Source organism: Apodemus sylvaticus, chromosome 15, assembly GCF_947179515.1.
Source record: "Apodemus sylvaticus chromosome 15, mApoSyl1.1, whole genome shotgun sequence".
Classification (NCBI taxonomy): Eukaryota; Metazoa; Chordata; class Mammalia; order Rodentia; family Muridae; genus Apodemus; species Apodemus sylvaticus.
Genome location: NC_067486.1, coordinates 38,671,073 through 38,693,784, shown reverse-complemented (window position 1 = coordinate 38,693,784; position 22,712 = coordinate 38,671,073). Strand labels below are relative to the sequence as shown.

Here is a 22,712-nt window from a genome sequence, read left to right as displayed (position 1 = left end):
ATGTTTGAAAGGAAAGAAGGAGAAGGGGGAGAGGGAGAAAGAGAGGCATGCTGTGGAATCTTGGACAAGAGCTTCCAGAATTGTGAAGAAAATAAATATTTTCTCTATATAATAAAGTTTCTTAAAACAACTAAGAATAGTAATATTAAGCTCCCTAAGGCAATTTGTAAAAATGACCTTTCACTTCCAAATAATTTTCCAATTAATAACTCAATCTAAAATGTAATTTTTAATTTCAATAGGCATTTCTGTCCTTAGAAATATTTACTATAATGTGAAATAACTTTAGTGTTATTGATACGTTAAAAATCCAAATAATGCAAAATCAACATTTCTGCTTTTAAGGTTGTAATTATTAATGTATTAGGATTCTAAAATTATATGTTTAGGAAGAAAATGTTCTGTCTTGAGAACAATTTTACCTGCTAAAGGACAGTATCAGGATAGTTCACCACAAGGAATAGTGCATACTCAACTTTCAGAGACAATACTTATTGTGAATATATCTATTAAATAAACCATAACATATCTGTATTCCCAGAGATAAGTATAAACACTGAAAGACATTTAAGGAAAGAAAAAAATAGAAGTCATTAATCTTCAGCAGAATTGTGTAAAGGGTGTTGGGCCCACAGGAGGCTACTAAATAAATGTATACAAAACAGGTTACTAATATACATATTAGGTATTAGATTTTCACAGAGCACTTTTAATCCTATTTACTCTCTTCCCAAATTCCTGTCTTATACATGACCCTTACTTACTCATACAACTCTGTGTCCTCTTTAATCAAACCCATTCAGCACAGTTCATGAACCCATATAGATATGACATTATCCACTGGAAAGTGACCAACTAACCTGGGACTAAGCTCTTAGAGAAAACTACCTTTATAATTCATTAGCATCCCTTTTGATTTCAAATTGAAATTCTTTACTCTGAAGCAAAGTGGAGATATTGTTCTGTTTTTACATAGTATCATAAGTTTCTAATACCTAACAGGTCTACTTGGAAATGTAAGACACTGAGTAAAAATAAAGAACTTAAGATGTGATTGCACACTAGCTCCACTAATAGATTAATCCACTCACAAATTTACACATGAATGAGTTATAGAAGTTGGGGCTCATTCAAAGAGGTAATTTATTGGAGTATGCCTTTAAAGAGTTCATCTTTTACCTGACCCTTTTTGTCATCTATTCTGTCTTTTTCTTATTTCTTTTTTTTTACATTATTATTATTTTTTTATTCGATATAATCTATTTACATTTCAAATGACTTCCCCTTTTCTAGCCCCCCCACTCCCCGAAAGTCCCGTAAGCCCCCTTCTTTTCCCCTGTCCTCCCACCCACCCACCCCTTCCCACTTCCCCGTTCTGGTTTTGCTGAGTACTGTTTCACTGAGTCTTTCCAGAACCAGGGGCCCCTCCTCCTTTCTTCTTGTACCTCATTTGATGTGTGGATTATGTTTTGGGTATTCCAGTTTTCTAGGTTAATATCCACTTAATAGTGAGTGCATACCATGATTCACCTTTTGAGTCTGGGTTACCTCACTTAGTATGATATTCTCTAGCTCCCCAGGGCCTTGAAGTTTGTCTTCCTATAAATTCAGAGATATTAAGTCAGTTGACCATGAAAAGAACCTATGAAACTGGACCAAAATAAAATTTTTTATGGCTTTTCTCTCAGGTAATTTTAATTATTAGAGCAGTCTAGCCAAAAAGTATAATACGAATTTTCTGCTATGTTGTAGAAATGAAGATAGCTAGTCAGTTTCCAGGTCAGTGACAAATGGTTTATGTGTTTCCTAAAATTCACATAAAATAGGATACTGGAATCTGAAAACAAGCAACACTTACATACAAAAATTTTTGACATAAATATGAGGGCATTTGGAGAGATCTTAGCCATAAAATGACAACTAAATAGAGTTTTAAAATCATATTGATGTTAATTATACTAAAACTGAAACATTTTTCCTATGTTATAATATTTTTTCTAAAAGGCTGTGATATTTGAGGAATATAGTCATTCAAGTCTTACTGTACTTATTTGATAACTGAAGGAAGGACTATTGGTATAATTAGCAATTATTCTGGAACACTAGAAATAATCCAGTGATACTCTAAGTAAATTCTTATTAATGATAAATTAATAATATTGTGTATCAATAAATAAGTAAAAATAACTGAGGTTTGATGTTTGCATGTGTCTTTTACTATACATTGACAATACTGAAAATGTTCACAGCTTTATTTAGAGCTAACCATAATGAATCACTTGTATGTGTGCTTCAGGGCATTACATTGAAGATAAAAAGTTTAACTAAATTTATAACTTAAATTTGACAGCTAAAATAAAAAATAAACATTAATATGGCTTTTCCAAGACATTATACCCACTATGTATAAACCTTCAATACTTGTGTACGTGTATACGCAGACCTTGTTTATATATATATATATATATATATATATACTTGAAAAGCATCTTTACTTTTATATTTGCACTTGGGCTTTTTAATTATAGGAGTGATGAAAAATGAGTAAAGCATTACATTTATTGGTCAACGAGTTATGCTTTTCTGATTGATAACAAAATAAATCATTTTATGACCATACGTTGCTCAAAATACTAATTTCATCAGTGCATATTATTAAAAAAAACCTGTTAGACATTTAATGCTGACCTATGCTTTAAAACACATCGTGCTTTATTCTCTAAATGTGCACTTCATCTATAAGCCATTGAAGATCCATATGCTCTGCCTTTTATTATTATCTCTGTAATAATGTGCAGGATTAATAACCTACTGGGCATACTATTTCCTAGATAGGATTCAGCACATCAACCGCTCTAAACCAGCCATTAATTCTCTGAAATTATGTCTTCAATCATTTTGTTTAAAAAGTTTCCAAGTTTTTTACAGTCCTGGTATTTCATAGGTAAATATCTTTCTTTCCATCCATGAACTTGAATTTTATGAGGAAACTGACTACAGGAATATGAATCAGACTTGATAAAACATACAATTAGAAACAGATATTTAACCGTTTACAGATTCCTAACTGTATTTACATTTTTCTGAAAAAGGACACACTTAAATGTTCACTACAGTTTGGCCGTTTTTTCCACAGAAGATTTCTGTACGTTTAATACTAGACTCTTCCATCTTTAATTAGATTTGAAAAATACAGTCTTTGGCCAGCATATTATTAAAATATTGTCAGGTATGCATCTATTTCTCTGTTCACACAACTTTTCTTGCACTTCTGTCATACTGCACCAATTTTCTTGTTTAATTATACATGCACACAAAACATCCAGTTTCTTATACCATATAATACCAATTACTGAATTACACCAATGCTTTACACACATTTAAACACTCTGAATGAAATGCTGAGATAGGCACTGTGTTTCGGTCACTCCTGAAATAATGTTTCCTTAATTACTCTTTAGTAGTATCAGTTTTCCAGAAAAAGAGTATGAACATTGCTATCTTTAATTACAGACCAGAGAATTGAGTTCTGATAGCCAGTAACAAAAGTAAGCAAGCCACAAGAAATGATGACTATTTCAGAGAAGCTGGAAAATGGAGCTAACTCAAGCTCAGAAATTGTCAGATGCTGAATGGAGAGTGGCAGGTAACGGCCACCCTACACATCTACAGATGATGTAGGTTAGTAAGAGGAAAAAAAAAACTTAATAGGATAGAGACATGGCTGTGATAAGACACTCCTTGTAGCATTACTTGACTGACTGAGGGAATTAGCTGGAGAGAGACTCAAAGCTCATAAATATACCATGGTGAATCATGAGATAAATAGCAAGGAGTGAAATGAACCCATGGAGTGAGAGATGAAACTTCACAAGGATACTGGTTGAAAGATTTTAAAGGAATAGAATCTGCAGGATATGCTGCTTGCCTATGGGGTAGAAGGCAAGTATCAGTTTTCCAGAAAAAGAGTATGAACATTGCTATCTTTAATGATACTATATACGATTATATATAGTAACCAAGTAATCTCATTAATTATTAATACTAATCATTATTTAACAATTATTATTATTAATTATTGATACCTCCTATAACATATTAATTCTCTTGTCTTTCTACTTCTTAAAGTATTCATATGAACGCGTATGAGATTTAGATGTAGACAGCTGTATAAATGAAATCACGGTTGTATATTTAAACAATTCTCAGTAAAATTGATTTTAAGCTGCTGAAACAAACAAACAAACAATAACAACAACAAGCCAGCATCTTAGGTGAGCTATACAACACAATAATGATTTTTTTTAAAAAAAAACAGCCAGAAGTCCATATATCAAAATTTATAAGTATTAATGTAAAGAAAACAAATGAATGCAATCAATGACTTATTATAAATATGCTAATACATTTCAAAAAAGTGATTACAAGGAGACATTAAGTCAATATGTTAAAAAGAGCCCCTGAAAAAATTAAATTAAATTCATACTGACTTTTAAGTGCTCCAGGAATATGAAAGTAATCACTTATTCAGATAGTAAACATTTCAAACCTGATTTTATAAATTTCCATTAATTCTTGTCCTTAGCTCAAAATTAAATTTACCTTGTTTAATAGATGCTCTTTTGGCTAATGAAATTACAAGACAGCAATCAATATTTTTGTTGTTCAGATGCTATTCAGAGCATGTGTTATAAGAGAGTGGGGAGGAAAGTTGCAGTTGTATATCTATTAAATATTTGCATTTTATGGCATCTAATAGACTACACAAATTCATTCATCTGTTTTCCCGTGTGCTGCCTGTATGCAGGAAGGTCATTTCCTTAACTCACTATAAAATTCGATGAAAGAAAGCTGGTAGTTTGGCTAAATTCATGGTTGAGTGTTTTCCTAAGGGAGATTGTAGTGTCTGAGCTTTTTTCCCTTTGCTGGTCTGTCTCAAAGAGACACTTTCCCCAATTTGTCATTGCAATCGTTATTTTTATTATTCCTACAAACTACTATTATGCTTACTACATCTATTTAAAGTCTAGCAGTCTAAGTTAACAGAATACAGCTTTTTAAAATTGACATATATATATATATATATATATATATATACTCCAATATGATTATTCAATATATATGTATATGAATATGACAATAATAAAATTAGGGAATTTGTTTCAAAACAACATACTTGTTGATCAAAATCTTTGGTGTTGTGAATGCTGTCCAGAGTGCAAGTGTGTTATTGACAAGGGCATGACTTTGTCAAGGACCAATACCTCCCATATGAGTAATATAGCCTTCCTTGGGAGAGGCACAGAGTAATGACAAAGTTCTTATGTATTCTCAGTGAAAATTGTTTTCTCATTCAGTCCTTACCCCATATAGGTCAATCCCTGGAGTCATTCAGAACTTGGAAATTTAGCAGCCACAGTGATACTTTTAGAGTCACTGAGTCTCCCTGCTTTCTTATGGCCTTTGTCTCATGATTTCTACTTATAGTTGAATAGTTGCCCTTTAACAGCTACAAGACTTTTCTCTCATGATAGACTACTTCCTTCATTTGAGAACCAAAATAAGCCCATCCTTCCTTATGTTACATATGTATTACATACTGTTCCAACAGCGTGCAGAATAACTAATATAGAAAATCGATGACCTAGATTTGTGCTGTTTCTGTGATAAATCTGACCTTGTGAATGGTAGACCTTTGGAACTCATTTATGCTAAGAATGTGCAAAAGTCTGTAACTCTGGTCTAGAGAAAGCCCAGAAATCTGTGGCTGGAGATCTGGAGATTAATCAGATATTCTAGCAGTAGGTGAGATTAGAATGCCTAGAAATAGCAATAAAACAGAAATCTGTATTATGATCTTTCAGAGGAGAATAAGGACTATCAGCAGCTGATCTTGTTCTCTTAGGGCAAGGAATCAGTCTGTGTTTGTACTGAGGAACTGAGTGAAGCTGGGGTTGAAAGTAATTGATTACTATGTTTGATGGCAGCAGGACATGGTAGCATCACTCACAAAATATTAGTGTTGTAAGCTTGTAAGATGCAAGACAATGATTTTCAGGAAGTGTGACTTGAAGGTTTCAGTGTCACTGACTCAGTCCATGTTCAGCAGAATCAAAGTCCCTGCAAAAAGGCTGTAGAAGGCTTTATAGAAACTCATGACGATGAGTTCTAAAAAATGTCACATATACCAGACCCGCCGTGGATGCTCACTGAAGGCACTGAGAACCTACAAAGGGACACTCTCTCTGTATGCCTCAAGCTGAAGAGCTAGGGAGGCAGTTCTACTGAAGCCATTTAGAAGCCAGATGATTTTGTCATGAGCCCTAGATACTAAATATTGTGCAGCAGCTTTTTTAAAAATTCCCTCTATGGTTGGAAATTAGCTTGCAATATAAAATTTCTCCCTTTCAGAATGGCAATGTTTACTCAGGACCATTTTATATTAGAACTATTTTTTTCTGAATACTATAAAAAGAGACTGTTTTTAGTCTCTGAAGACATAGAATTTTAAGCCTTTTAGAATATATGTAAAATGGAAAAGCCTGTTGGAAATTTTAGAAATTGGAGTGAATAAATTTTGCCTTATGGTGAACCTGAGACTTTGGGACAATGAATGGAATGTTAGGGCTCACTAGTTATTTGGCTGAGTGTCAAACTGAGAGGGGGTGGTGGTAGTTGTTAATACTTATTGTCAAAGTGAATGGATCTAGGGTGGCTTAGGAGATAAACATCTGGGCTTGGCAAAAAAATGACCTATTAGATTGGTTTAATTGAGATGGAAAGCACCATTCTCACTGTGGGCATGACTCCAGACTGACTAATCGGGACAAATCAAGGATGAATACTACTAACTTCTATCTTTCTCTTCTGCCCATGGATGCAATCGGACCAACTTTGTCAAGTTTTTCTCCAAGGTTTCTCTGACATATACTACTGTACCCATGAACGATGAGCTGAAAATAACCTTAAGGTAATTTTTTGCAGTTACTTTGTCTAAGAAAAAAATAAAGTTTCTAAATAGTACATTAAAAATAGAGTATGAAAATTAAAGAAGCTGGGTAAGTGCTGAGAAACCTGGTGATTTAAGTTTGTTCACTAGTTCTTATGCTAAACAAAGAGAACGATTCCAGTAAATTAACCTTGGACCTCTGTACAAGCACTGAGATATATTTGGGCATACATATATACACATATAGAATACACTCATACAAAGTAGATAAATATAAAAAAACAATTAAGGTATTTTCATTTAAATAAAATTTAAAGTAATTTGTGATCATTTATTTACAAATAGCTTTCAAATTCTTAGGAAGAAAAATCATCTGTCAGAATACTTTGGGATATATACAAAAAGAGAGGGCAGAAAACAATTTTAAACACCACCTATTGGAATTTTCAGAGATCTAGCTAGCTTTTATTGCTGCTGTGCTTTTATCTGGACCACAAGAGCCACACAGGGATATTTAGGTAATGATAGCTCAACTGGAGCCAGTATGTATTTTAATAGAACAAGCTCTTGAAAGCAGTGACCAAAGGATTAAAGACGGGTTTCAAATTTGGTACTTCCAGTTTTCAAAAAATAAGAGAAACTTGGATGTTTATCATCGTCCTCAAAAGATAGACTCAGTTGGCACATTGCAAAAGTCTTTCGTCTATAGAGTGCTTTTTCATGCCACTAAAAGAAGAAAGTCTAGGGCTGGGGAAGGGGAAACAGAAAGGGGAAGAAGGAGTATATATAAAAAAGATATTTATATTTTTAAAATGTTTATATAAGAGATAAATATTTTAAAAATAGGAAGTCATCAAAGGGAAAAACTAACATAATCACACTTTCTCTGTTTTTGCCTTTTAAGTATGTCAATTTTCTCTATTTCTTTCCTACAAAAATTGTTTTTAGGATACAATAAATTGAACAAGGAATGAATTGTCCTCCAGAGTTATGTTCTGGGTAACTGCAATCCATCAAGTTCTAGGTCACTATTATCATAATAGCACCTCATGTCTACTTTAGCTTTAATACATACACATATTCATGTATGTGTGTATGCCTGTATGTGTGTGTGTGTATGTGTGTATAAAGTATGTGTTATATAACATATAATGCTGAATTGACTACTCACAATTTAGCTACTATGAGATTTGAGAAAACAAGAGAGAGTACACACATATACCTTTATAGCAAATAGAACTAGAATTTCTTGTACTCATCATGCTACTTTTCAAACAGTTCTTGTTCAGTGGAGGGATGTATACATGAATTTTCATTTCACTTATATTCAAGGAATACTCATTCTTACTTAGTTACTTGTTTAAAATAATGTTGTAATAATAAAATAACATTTAGGGCTACAGAAAAAAATATATATTGTAAAGGTAATTCCAGATAAAGAAAAGAAGCAATTTATAAAATATTATATTCAGATTTTCATTTATTCAAAATATTTGGAGTTATCACGGTGATAATTAAAATAACATTTTTATTACATCCATGAAATTTTTATTGCCACAACAATCTAAGGAAATGTATACCATTAATGCTTTCTTTTCTTTCTCTGTATGGAGAGCAAACTCTCATAGCTATAAAGCATCATATGAAGGCCAATGAGATGGATCAACCAGTAAAACTGTTTACTGCCAAGCTAAGAAACTGAGTTTGATCCTTGGAATTCAGAAAATGGAGTGAGATGATAATAACTGTATGTTGTTCTTTGTTGTTCATATGTTAGCCGTGATGAACATACACATATACCACAAACACTCACATACACACACACACACACAAACACACACACTAAAATGCAATAAAATGTCACTCACTGAAACACTAAAATTAATGAAATACATTTGTATAATTAATCTATCCATTCATTAAAACCAAATACAGTTATTTGAAATGTGAAATAACAGAAATGAAATTAGCATAGTAGACATTTAAACAACACCATATTTTATATATATATATATATATATATATATATATATATATATATATATATATGCTGTAGACTTTCTTCGAAGAAAACTTATTTAAATTGCAACTTGGAAAGAAATGAAAATTAATATTCAGTTTTAGATTAGTTATCATTAATATTCTTAATTTCTGATTTCAAACATATATATTAAAAAATTATGGTATATTATAACATGATTCAAAATGAAATACTAAGGTCTAGGGCTTTTGATAATTATTTAAACTACTGAAGTTGTCACACTATATAAATAAAACTATTAGTAGATATTCCATTGTCTCTTGAAATATATTCATTTTCTGACTCTTCATGTGGTAAGCAATTATTCTGGAAACCTGTGATATATAAGGAATAGACAACATGGCTACTTCCCCAGTATAGTTATAACTTAAAACTAGCAATGTCTTGCAAACAGCATTAAGTACTAGGCTCATCTGTACCAGTTATTTAGATATGAGAGCGATGTTCACAATTCTTCTGACTTGGTTAAATTGAGTCAGTATGACTGGAAAAGGAAACACCTAGAAAACTGGAAAACATCTCAACCAATGATTTTGAGGATGTTTCTGGGACTAATTAATATTTGAATGAACAGAATAAGTAAATCGACACTCTGTTATGGAAGTGGGAGACCCCACAAAGCACAAAACTGGAAGGGTGAAGGCACAGCACAGGATGAGCTTGGATGGTTGTTTTTCTTCATCAGTCCTCAGTTACTCAGTGCCGCATCCTCTTGGTACCTTTTGATTGACAGCTTAAACTGGTGAATATTTTCTTACATGTTGTATTTAGACATTAGAATTGAGAGAGGAACAACTGCTTCTTCTGAGTCTCAGTATTTTAAACTTCTAAAATTTTACGGAAATTTTACATTATATAATTATCAATGTATGCAATGAATTCTAACCTAACATAAAAACCTCAATAATGGCAATAATTAAAGAACTATATTCATAGAAAATAGTAAATATAAAATTATGAAACTACATTTTCTCAGAACTTTTGGTGATAATTCTATCAAAATAAAATAAAGACTTTAACTTTGCAATTAGAGATTTTTTTACAAAACAAATGACAAAAGTAGTTAACTAAAAAAACAAAGATTCTACTCCATATGATTTTTTTAGTTTCAGGATCATTTCTTGAATCAGGAATGGCAATGTAATTTTTCTTATATGATTCATATTTGAAGATGAAAGAAGCAAAGTAAGACAAATCAGTAAAGGACTGATGAAGGACAACATTTGCAGGAAAAAATAATTCAACTTTTAAGATTATTGTATTGATTACTAAATTTTTGCTTCTTAGAAAAAGAATAAGAGTAAAAATATTCACAAAGAGCCACTGCAGTTTACTTTAATATAAAAAATAATTAGAAATACACTGGGATATAGAAATTATGTAAAATGAAGTGAAATATATACAAATTTGGTAATAACCACAGTTAAAATATCAATACCTAGGAAGTAATATAATTTTATAGATTATAGGTGTGAATAAACATTTAGAAACAGCTTTGAAGATTACATAAAGATATATCACTTTGCCAATTTCCACAACACTTTTGCAGTACCTAATAATTTTGTTAAATGATGTTTCTCATATTTGTTCACTCTAATTATATGTTTTGTCTCTGAAGAAATACATTTTCTAATACCATATCTCACCTGAGTCCCAAAAACAATCATAGACATGTATACATGTAGATTATTGTATAGAAAACAAGTAAAATTTCTTCTAAAAATTCCATTATTAAAATGGAATATTAAAGAAAAACTATTAACTTAAAAGAAAATGAGCAAACAAGATTATATAGTATTCATATTCATTACCAGTTTAGCTGGACTTTAGTCTTTTCTATGTGACTTAAGTAATATGCAAAAATGCACACAAATCTGTGGTTCCTGTACCTTTCATAGAAGATCCTACATACCCAAGATAGACGGTAACCTAAAAACATTAATGGCATTTCAACTTACCCCATTTAATGGATATGTTTTCCATCCTAGTTCTCCCATCACTGTGGTTGTATCAAGCAACACAACTAGAATTAAATAGATAAAGCTCACATAAGTATCTCAACAGATGCAAACATACATTAACATTAGTTATAACCTTAATATAAAATGAGACTACTATTTCTTCATCGAGTAGCTTTAAGGACACTGTTATTTTAAACTTACTTATAGCACCTATTATGATACTTTAAAAGGATAAAATAGAATTAATGCAAAAATCTGCACATATATTTGGTTTAATAATGTCAATGACACTGATAGTCAAATAACAATTACAAGGTCATATTTAATACAACAGATTTTTCAATTTAATGATGTAACCATACTGATTATTCTCTAATTTTCATGCATAGTCTATTGAAATAAAAACTACTAACAGGTCTCTGTGCTTTATTGTTGCTATGAAATTGTAACTTAAACATCATGAAAAAATGAAAATGGATTTTTAAAATAAATTAAAGCTTTCAAATCATAGAATACCTAAGCATTAGCTAGTATAGCAATTTCTAACTGTATTAAAAAACAAAATTTAGAAGACAGGAAATCATCAAACTCAGGGCCAAAATCAGTCAAGTGGAACCAAATAGAACCATACAAAGAATCAACAAATCCAGGAGCTAGTTCTTTGAGAAAATCAACAAGATAGATAAACCCTTAGCCAGACTCACCAAAGTGCACAAAGAAAGCATCCAAATTAACAAAATTAGAAATGAAAAGGGGATATAACAACAGAAACGGAGGAAATTCAAAAAAAATCATCAGATCCTACTACTAAAGCCTGTACTCAACACAACGGGAGAATCTGAAGGAAATGGACAATTTCCTAGACAGATACCAAATACCAAAATTAAATAAACCATCTGAACAGTCACATAACCCCTAAAGAAATAGAAGGGGTCATAGAAAGTCTTCCAACCAAAGAAAACACGGGACCAGATGGTTTCAGTGCAGAATTCTATCAGACCTTCAAAGAAGACCTAACATCAATACTCTTCAAATTATTCCACAAAATAGAAACGGAAGGAACACTACCCAACTCCTTCTGCGAAGCCACAATTACGCTGATACCGAAATCACACAAAGATCCAACAAAGAAAGAGAACTTTAGACCAATCCCCTTATGGACATCAATGCAAAAATACTCAATAAAATTCTTGCCAATTGAATCCAAGAACATATAAAAACTATCATCCACCATGATCAAGTAGGCTTTATCCCAGGGATGCAGGGATGGTTCAATATATGGATATCCATCAATGATGCACTCCACTTTATAAACTCAAAGAAAAAAAACCATATGGTCATTTCATTGCATGCTGAAAATGCATTTGATAAAATTCAGCATCCTTTCATGCTTAAAATCTTGGAAAGAACAGGAATTCAAGGCTCATACCTAAAAATAGTAAAAGCAAAATACAGCAAATTGTAGCCAACATCAAAGTAAATGGAGAGAAACTTGAAGCAATCCCACTAAAATCAGGGACTAGATCTCCTTATCTTTTCAATATTTGCACTTGAGGTACTAGCTCGGGCAATTAGACAACATAAAGAAGTCAAAGGGATAGAAATTGGAAAGGAAGAAATCAAACTATCACTATTTGCAGATGATATGATAGTCTACCTAAGTGAACCAAAAAACTCCACTAGAGAACTCCTACAGCTGATAAACAACTTCAGCAATGTGGCAGGTTATAACATCAACTCAAGCAAATCAGTAGCCTTCCTAAACTCAAAGGATAAGCAAGCTGAGAAAGAAATTAGGGAAATGACACCCTTCACAATAGCCACAAACCGTATAAAGTACCTTGGTGTGACTGACCAAACAAGTGAAAGATCTGTATGGCAAGAACTTCAAGACTCTGAAGAAAGAAATGGAAGAAGACCTCAGATAATAGAAAAATCTCCCATGCTCATGGATTGGCAGAATTAATATAGTTAAAAAAACCATTTTGCCAAAAGCAATATACAGATTCAACAAAATACCCATCAAAATCCCAACTCAGTTCTTCACAGAGTTAGAAAGAGCAATTCTCAAATTGATCGGTCCATTGAGGAAAGTGCAGTGTTGAAGTCACCCACAATTATTGTTTTAGGTGCAATGTGTGCTTTGAGCTTTAATAAAGTTTCTTTTATGAATGAGGGTGCCCTTGCATTTGGAGCACTGATGTTCAGGATTGAGAGTTCTTCTTGTTGTATTTTTCTCTTGACCAGCAAGAAGTGTCCCTCAGAGCCTCTTTTAATGACTTTGGGTTGAAAGTCAATTTTATCTGATATTAAAATGGCTACTCCAGCTTGTTTCCTGAGACCATTTGCTTGTAAAATTGTCTTCCAGCCTTTTACTCTAAGGTAGTGTTTGTCTTTGACCCTGAGGTGTGTTTCCTGAAAGCAGCAAAATGTAGGGTCCTGTTTATGTATCCAGTCGGTTAGTCTATGTCTTTTTATTGGGGCATTGAGTCCATTGATGTTAAGAGATATTAAGGAATAGTGATTGTTACTTCCCGTTATTTTTGACGTTATTTTTTAAATTTGATTGGTTAACTTCTTTGGGGTTTGATGAAAGGTTACTATCTTGCTTTTTTCAGGGTGAAGTTTCCCTCCTTGTATTGGTGTTTTCCTCCTATTATCCTTTGTAGGGTTGGGTTTGTGGATAGATATTGGGTAAACTTGGTTTTGTCATGGAATATCTTAGTTTCTCCATCTATGGTGATTGAGAGTTTTGCTGGATATAGTAGTTTTGGCTGGCATTTGTGTTCTCTTAGAGTCTGCATGAGATCTGCTCAGGATCTTCTAGCCTTCATAGTCTCAGGTGAAAAGTCTGCTGTGATTCTGATAGGTCTTCCTTTATATGTTACTTGGCCTTTTTCTCTTACTGCCTTTAATATTCTTTCTTTGTTTAGTACATTTAGTGTTTTGATTATTATGTGACGGGAAGTATTTCTGTTCTGGTCCAGTCTGTTTGGGGTTCTGTAGCCTTCTTGTATATTCATGGGCATCTCTCTCTTTAGGTTAGGGAAGTTTTCTTCCATAATTTTATTGAAGATATTTGCTGGCCCTTTAAGTTGTAAATCTTCACTCTCATCTATGCCTATAATCCTTAGGTTTGGTCTTCTCATTGTGTCCTGGATTTCCTGGATATTTTGGGTTACAAGCTTTTTGCATTTTGCATTTTCTTTAACTGTTGAGTCCATGGTTTCTATGGTATCTTCAGCATCTGAGATTCTTTCTTCTATCTCTTGTATTCTGTTGTTGATATTTGCATCTATGTCCCCTGATTTCTTCCCAAGGCTTTCTCTCTCCAAAGTTGTCTCCCTTTGAGTTTTCTTAGTTGTTTCTACTTCTGATTTTAGATCCTGGATGGTTTTGCTTAGCTCCTTCACTTGCTTGTTTGTGCTTTCCTGTAATTCTTTAAGAGATTTTTGTGTTTCCTCTTTCATGACCTCAGCCTGTTGACCAAAGTTCTGCTGTATTTCTTTAAGAGTTTTTTGCGTTTCCTCATTATTGGCTTTTGTATTCTCCTGGATTTCTTTCAATGATTTTTGTGTTTCCCTTGCAAGGGCTTCTAACTTTGATCAATTTTATCCTGAAGTATGTCCTTCATGTGTTCCTGTACCAGCATCATGACCAGTGATTGTAAATCCAAATCTTGTTTTACTGGTGTGATGGGGTATCCAGGACATGCTGGTAAAGGAGAATTGGGTTCAGATGTTGCCATATTGCCTTGATTTCTGTTAGTGACGTTCCTGCATTTGCCTTTTGCCATCTAGTTCTCACTGGTGTTAGTTGGTCTTGTCAATGCTGGACTCAGCAGTGCAAGCTGCCTCTTCCCATGTGGCCTCTGGTGCACAGCTTACCTCCTGCACTGCCTGGAGACAGGGTGCTGTGGCCCAGGCTGTTCAGATCCCGAAGCAGACACCTGAAGGCTCCCGCTGGGCCCTGCTTGATTCAACAGAGCACACTGACTCCTCCCAGCCAGCCTCTTGGAAGCCCCTCTTGCCTCTTGCAGGACCTGGAGATGTGGCATTGCTGCCCAGGCTGGTCTGGATCTGGAAGCAGAGAGATCTGAGGGCTCCCACCTCTGGCCTCAGGACTGGAACCTAAGCTCAGTGCCACTGGAGCAAGCTGTGCACTCCCAGACTGCCTCCTGGTGCACAACAGGTCTCCCGCACTTCCTGGAGACCCCCAGGCTGTTCAGATCCCAAAGCAGACACCTGAAGGCTCCTGCCAGGGCCCACTGGATTTACCAGAGCACACTGACTTCTCCCAGCCGGCCTCCCGGATGCCCCTCTTGCCTCTTGCAGGACCTGGAGGTGTGGCATTGCTGACCAGGCTGATCTGGATCCTGCTTCCTGTTATTTTTGGTGTTATTTTTATGCTTGTGTAGACATCTTCTTTTGGTTTGTTGGAAGATTATTTTCTTGCTTTTTCTAGGGTGTAGTTTCCCTTCTTGTGTTGGCAATTTTCCATCAATTATCCTTTGTAGGGCTGGATTTGTAGACAAATATTATATAAATTTTTGTTTTATCATGGAATATCTTGGTTTCTCACCTATGATGATTGAGAGTTTTGCTGGGTATAGTAGCCTGGGCAGGAATTTGTGTTCTCTTAGGGTCTGAATGAGGTCTGCCCAGGATCTTCTAGCTTTCATCGTTTCTGGTGAGAAGTCTAGTGTGATTCTGATAGGTCTGGCTGTATCAGTTACTTGCCCTTTTTCCCTTACTGCTTTTAATATTCTTTCTTTCTTTAGTGAATTTGGTATTTTGATTATTATATGCTGGGAGGACTTTCTGTTCTGGTCCAGTCTGTTTGGAGTTCTGAAGGCTACTTGTATGCTCATGGGCATTTCTTTCTCTAGGTTAGGGAAGTTTTCTTCTACAATTTTGTTGAAGATATTTACTGGGCCTTTAAGATGTAAATCCTCACTCTCATCTATACCTATAATCCTTAGTTTTGGTCTTCTCATTGTGTCCTGGAGTTCCTGGATGTTTTGGGTTACCAGCTTTATGCATTTTGCATTTTCTTTGACTCTGGAGGCAATGTTTTCTATGGTATCTTCAGCACCTGAGGTTCTTTCTTCTATCTCTTGCATTCTGTTGTTGATGCTTGCATCTAAAATGTTTTTAATTCACATTTTAATTAATTTAGTAATGTTTTTTTGTATACCATTTTTTCTGCATTATTTTTAATGATATTTTCAATTTTAATGTCTTTCTATATACTTCCCCTATTTAATCAGAAAAGTTTTCAATGTAAATCTTTGATTTTATCACAAATGTTTCTAATTCCACCTTCAATTAATTTAGAATTTTTATACCTACCATTTTTTAATGGAAAATATTCCATGAAATAGTCAATTTTAATGTGTTTGTCTATTTATTTCATGAATTTTAACAAAACTATTTTTCATGTAAATCTTCAATGATAACTGAAAATGTTTATAATTCTGCCTTCAACCAACTTAGAATTATCTTTATGACTATCATTTTACCTATATAATTTCCATGATAATCTTTAATTTTAACATGTTTTTCTATATATTTCTTAAATTTTATAAGAAATATTTCCATGTAAATCTTCAAGTTTATCAGAAATTGTTTATAATTCCACTTTCAATCAATTTGGGAATACTTTTATACCTATCATTACTATATCTATATAAAATTTCCATGATAATCTTCAATTCTAACATGTTTTTCTACATTTTTCTACAATTTTACCAGAAATATTTTCCATGTAAATCTTCAATTCTATCATAAAATATTTCTATCCCAGATTTCAAGTAATTTAGCAATGTTTTACATGTCTACCAATTTACTCTTTAATTTTCCATGAAAATTGTCAATTTTAACGTGTTTATCTGAAATATTTTCCATGTAAATCTTTAATTTTATCATAAAGTGTTTTTACTTCCCTTTACTTACTTTTTAATAAATTAAAAAAATTAAAAAGATAATAATGGCCTAAAGTTGTTTAATTACTCAACATCCATTCAAGTACATGGGAGGTAGGGTGGGAAAAAAAGAAAATGAGCACAATTTCTAGTTGGAAGGGGTAAAGCTGAGATCAGATACAGTCTTGGTGGGTACAGGTGGTCGGATCAGGTAAAGAAGTAAGGGGTACTCCTGAGGGATGAGGGGGTACAGAAATGGGGAAGTTAGTGGGAACAGCAGGGTACAAGGGAAGCCATGAAGAAGTGAGAAGTGGAGAAGGAGAATGAGGTAAATGTAGAAGGAGGGAGGAAGGGAAAATAATGCTAAGGATGTCTGGAAAAAAATCACAAGGAATCCGAGGATCAGATAAAAATTACAGTACCCATTATTCTGTGACTAAATATACCTGTATTGTTTACATAATCTTTTTTGTTTGCATAATCCAGTGGCAGGTCTTACTGATTTCTAATTGGTTCACATGCCAAATATTAAGATTGTTTTGCCTCTCTGAGTCATCCTGATATGTGTGCTATTGCACTCTTTTTTAGTTTTAAAGTTCATTCTCAATAATGCTGAACAATTAATTATCTTATATACTACTTGAGAGTAATATTCTAGAAGAAAACCATTATTGTTTTCTACATGCTAAATTTTCCTAATTTGGATGTGTCTACTGATGGTTCAATATAGCCATATATGTTTTCACTTAGATTTGCTGTTAATTTTGAGACATGGCTTCTATAAGTTGCCCAGCCTGCATTTGAATTCATTATATAGGACAGAAAGACACACAACTAGGCTCTTCTCTGTTTCACTGTCCCAAGCATCTCGCATAACAGTCTCAGCCATAAGGCTGAGTTTCATCTGATTGATTGTTTTTGCTCTCATTAATTTGTTTTATTTATCCATTTATTCATTCATTTTTTTATCTTCCAGACTTACTGCTGGATTTTTATTGCACCAATGCTATATCATAGAGAAAATATAATAATCTACTAAAGAATAAAAAAGAGATCAAGAAAATCATCTCTATAGTTTACTATTAGACAGATGACTAATATGACCATACATATGGGTAAATGAAAAACTCCAGGTTTGATAAATCCCAGCCTTTATATTAACATGCCTAGTGAACATATTTATATAAGTGTAGAAATGCATATTGTTTAAAAGTGGTACATAAACTGAATGTAATAAAACATGCATTTTGCATTTTCTCTATAAACCACTTCTGCTGAACAAAATAGCTTTTGAAAGGAAATTTCTCTTGTTGAAATACTTTAGTTAATAAATTAAGAAGGAATGACCAGATTAGGATGCACTATTTGCTATCGCTAATGAGTTAATATATTTAGCTAATGGTTTTCCATGGCTGCTAACATCAGAAAAAGAAATAAAATGGGACATAAAAAGCTAGAGCTTCTGAAACACTTTCTTTATAGTTTAATTTACTCTATCTTAGTATACGAGTCTAACAAGCTTGGAAGAAACAAAAAACAAAAATTGGTATATACAATAAGAACACACAAACCATGGTTTGCTTCATTCAATGTAAGATATCTCACACAATTATAGAAAAAGTAACAACAGTATGATAGCTAAAATGATAATTTAATCTTGTTATTGAATAAGAGTTATTTAGAAGACATATTAAGAGATATCTGGGTTCTTTCCAGGTTCTGGCTATTATAAATAGGGCTGCTATGAACATAGTGGAGCATGTATCCTTTTTACCTGCTGGGGAATCCTCTGGGTATATGCCCAGGAGTGGTATAGTAGGATCCTCAGGATGTGACATGACCAGTTTTCTGAGGAACCACCAGACTGATTTCCAGAGTGGTTGTACGAGTTTGCAACCCCACCAGCAGTAGAGGAGTGTTCCTCTTTCTCCACATCCTCGCCAACACCTGCTGTCTCCTGAATTTTTAATCTTAGCCATTCTGACTGGTGTAAGGTAGCCAGAACCTGGAAAGAACCCAGATATCCCTCAACAAAAGAATGGTTGCAAAAAACGTCGTATATCTACACAATGGAGTACTGTTCAGCCATTAGAAACAATGAATTTATGAAATTCTTAGACAAATGGATAGAGCTGGAGAACATCATACTAAGTGAGATAATCCAGTCTCAAAAGATTAATCATGGTATGCACTCATTAATAAGTGGATATTAGCCTAGAAAATTGGAATACCCAAAACATAATCCATACATCAAATGAGGTACACGAAGAATGGAGGAGTGGCCCCTTGTTCTTTAAAGACTCAGTGTAGCAGTATAGGGCAAAACCAGAACAGGGAAGTGGGAAGGGGTAGGTGGGAGAACAGGGGGAGGGAATGGGGCTTATGGGACTTTCGGGGAGTGGGGAGCCAGAAAAGGGGGAATCATTTGAAATGTAAATAAAAATATATCGAATAAAAATATTTTTAAAAAAGGCATATTAAGGATACAGAAATATTAAGTCCAGTGTCTACATTACATCATTGAAGATCAAACTGTAACTTATCTAGAACATTTATAATTTGGAAATATTTTTAATTCACTAAGAGGTGGCAGGACTAGTGATTAATTCACATTCACTGAAGTGAGGGCACAGTGGTCTCTTCTTCCAGTGATCTTGAAATGTCTTAAGTATCTTATGAAATCAGTACATCATAGGAATATTTGCATTCCCATATCTAGTGTAGCAACCTTTATAGTTGCCAAGAAATGAAAAGATAATACATACATATGCATACACACACACACACACACACACACCTCTACACATACATTCACACACAGGGGAGCTGGAGGGAGGAGGAGAGAAAGAGAAAGAGAGAGACAGACAAAGAGACAGAAACAGAGACAGGGAGAGACTAGGCAAAAATATGAAAATTATTCCTTCATATCACATGGGAGATTATTACCTCGAGTAATGTAAACCATAATAAAAGATATATACAGCATCATATCTTTCATCTGTGGAATCTAAGAATACAGATAGCTCAGAAGTTGGCAGTTCAAAGATGGTTATGAAGGGCTGAAGAAATGGGGCAGGCAGAGATGTCTGATCAATGCATACTAAGTTCTTGAGTGCTGTTGTGTAGCAGAGCAACTGCTGATGGCAATTGTAGGGTTCATTTAGAAAATCTACAAGAACAAATCATAAGAATTTCCACCATAAAGAAATGGTGAATGCTTCTGTCAGATGTATAGCTGACAGACATTTTTTCTCATTCTGTAGTCTGCATGTTAAGTGGGCTATGAAACTGAATAGAGATTTCTCAAGAGAAGAAATGTAAATTTCTAAGAAATATTTAAAAAGTGTTTGCATCCCTACCAAAAGAAATAAAAGTTTAAAACACTTCGAAATTACACCTTACTCTAGCAACAATGGCTAATATAAGAAAACAAAACAGTAAATAATGATAGGATGTGGGAAATTGAAAAAATATCTTGTCCTGTTGGTAGAAGTGCAATTTGGTTTAGCCACTATGGAAATCAGTGAGGCAAGTCTTCAAAAAAAAAAATGCACTATACGTAATACCATTCTAGGCATATACCCAAAAAGATTCTATTTGCTACTACAGAGACACATGCTCATCCATGTTCATAACTGCTCTATTCATAATATCTAGGACATGGAAACTGCCTATATGTCAATCACCTGATGAATATATAATGAACATATGGCACCTATAGATAATGAATTTTTTCCTATATAAAGAATAAAAAGAGATTATAAAATTCACAGGTAAAGGATGGAGCTGGAAATAATCATTCTGCATAAGTTAACCTAGTCTCAGGATGACAAATACTACATGTTCTCACTCATGGTGGACATTTGTCTCAAATTTTTAGAGTTGTGTTTTAATATGCAGTAAGCATAAAATCCAGAAAACTATAAAGAGAGAGGAAATCTATATGGGGAGACAAAAAAAATCTTAGAGGAAGGAAAGTAGCAAAAAAAGATAATATATAATAGGAAAAACTAATGGAGAAACAGTTAAAATGTGTAAGAGCTGAAAGTGTAGGGAAGAGAGAGCCTGAGGATATAGAGAAATAACTTACAGGAAGTGTTCAGAAAAGTTATATGGACATCTACCATTTGATTATATGAAATTTGCTTTTTTGTCATATTAAAGGACTAAACTGGAGTTAACCTCCACATGTGAGAATGTTCCTTAAAGAAGCCAATTCGTGCCAAATAGAGACCCTGTGTTGAAGGTGGGCTATCTTTTCTGGAGCTGTTACCCAGAATTATTCAAGAAGCCATCAAAGATAATACAGGCTATTTCTATTGCTCCAGGATACACATTAAAACTTGATAGAAACCACCTATTACTAGAGACAGCACACACTTTAGTCACAGCATATGGAAAAATTCAGGTTGATGCTGACTAGGAAGTCTTCTCATTTGCCAACTGGTTTTCATAAAACTTGAAAGGTGCTTCAGCCTGCAGTGAGAAAAGAAATCCTACAGTAACTATAATAATGAACGTTATGACAAGATAATGCAATATGTGTGCAATAATATATGTGTTACAGAGGGAACTAACCACATTGCTAATGGATTTGAGGTCTGCTCTACTGGGAGAAATTTTTGCCTGGGACTGTTAATTTTTCCAAGAACCCATGTTTGGGCAGTTCACAGGCCCAATGGGTAAATCTAGTACTTGTGTTCTATTAAATGGGCACAATAATAAGCTGCCTCTATGTTTGTATGTCTATAACCACTGACTAGTCTAACAGTCAGGCTTCATTAGAGAAGTTTCCTGGCGGCTACTCATAACTGACCACATTACAGAAAATGTGTCAGTGGAGTATTTAGTAACTAATGAGACATGGTCATAAACTCTCCACACCAGAGTCTTGGAAATCATAGAGGGAGAGGATCAGGAACATTATAAGAGCCAGATACCAGAATAACAGAAGCTTAACAGTGCCCTCTGGACATGAAACAATAGTTGAACTCTTCAATTCATAGCAACTGTGGATGCACAAGAACTGCACAAGGTAAAGACAATCAACCTTCTCTTATGGAGATGGGAGGGCCTCATTGGTAAGATCTGACTATTGATGGCTTCTTGGGTAGGAAGCTAGAGTTAATTTATTTATTTAATTTTATTTTTATGGGTGGTCTTTTTTTTCAATTTGAACAATAACAGTCTTTATTATGTGAAGGTATTGATTTTGCTATTTTTTTTCATTTTCCTGCCTCTGCTTTTATTGGCTTCATCTAGTCCACTCATTGCCTGTAATTGGGAATGGAATTCATGCCAAGCCTGCATAAAATAAGCAATCTTGCTTCTATACTTTCTGCACATCGGGGTTGTGTATGTTCAGTCATAAAAGCTATTTAATATGAGTGTGTATTCCTGGCTTAAAAGACAAGTATTCATGAGACATCAACATAATAACATCATATTCTTCCCATAAAATACCACGTGTAGGCATTTAATAGTTACTGCTCTGGCACCTACACTCTGGGATATCATCATAGATGGGGAACTTCTATGGAAAAGAATGTTTGGTACTTGGACAAATTAAGCCTCTTTGATGAAGCCAGTAAGCAACAAGTAAAGCTTTGCTAGGAATCCACTGGTAAAATAGTTTTATCTTTCATTAGAATTAGGTTTTCCAAAATTTTTTCTTGGAGTCCTTTTCATGAGCCAATTAAAATCCTTATAATGTTAAGAACACTGGAAGAATATTTAAAAATCACTCTAGAAACTCAACACTGCTCCAATGGATGGCCTCACAACTAAGAGTATAAGCCAGTACAAATTGGATCTTAAGAATGAAATCATTTGAAATGT

The 22,712-nt window shown here is 33.9% G+C and overlaps 1 protein-coding gene across 1 annotated transcript in view; it reads right to left on the bottom strand.

Annotated features, from left to right (window-relative positions):
• Epha6 (EPH receptor A6) overlaps positions 1 to 22,712 on the bottom strand; it is a 993,878-nt gene that overhangs the window by 911,235 nt on the left and 59,931 nt on the right. Inside the window, exon 2 of the mRNA XM_052158907.1 lies at positions 10,949 to 11,013. Within this exon, the coding sequence (XP_052014867.1) occupies positions 10,949 to 11,013 (65 nt within the window). The remainder of the gene's footprint in view (positions 1 to 10,948; positions 11,014 to 22,712) is intronic.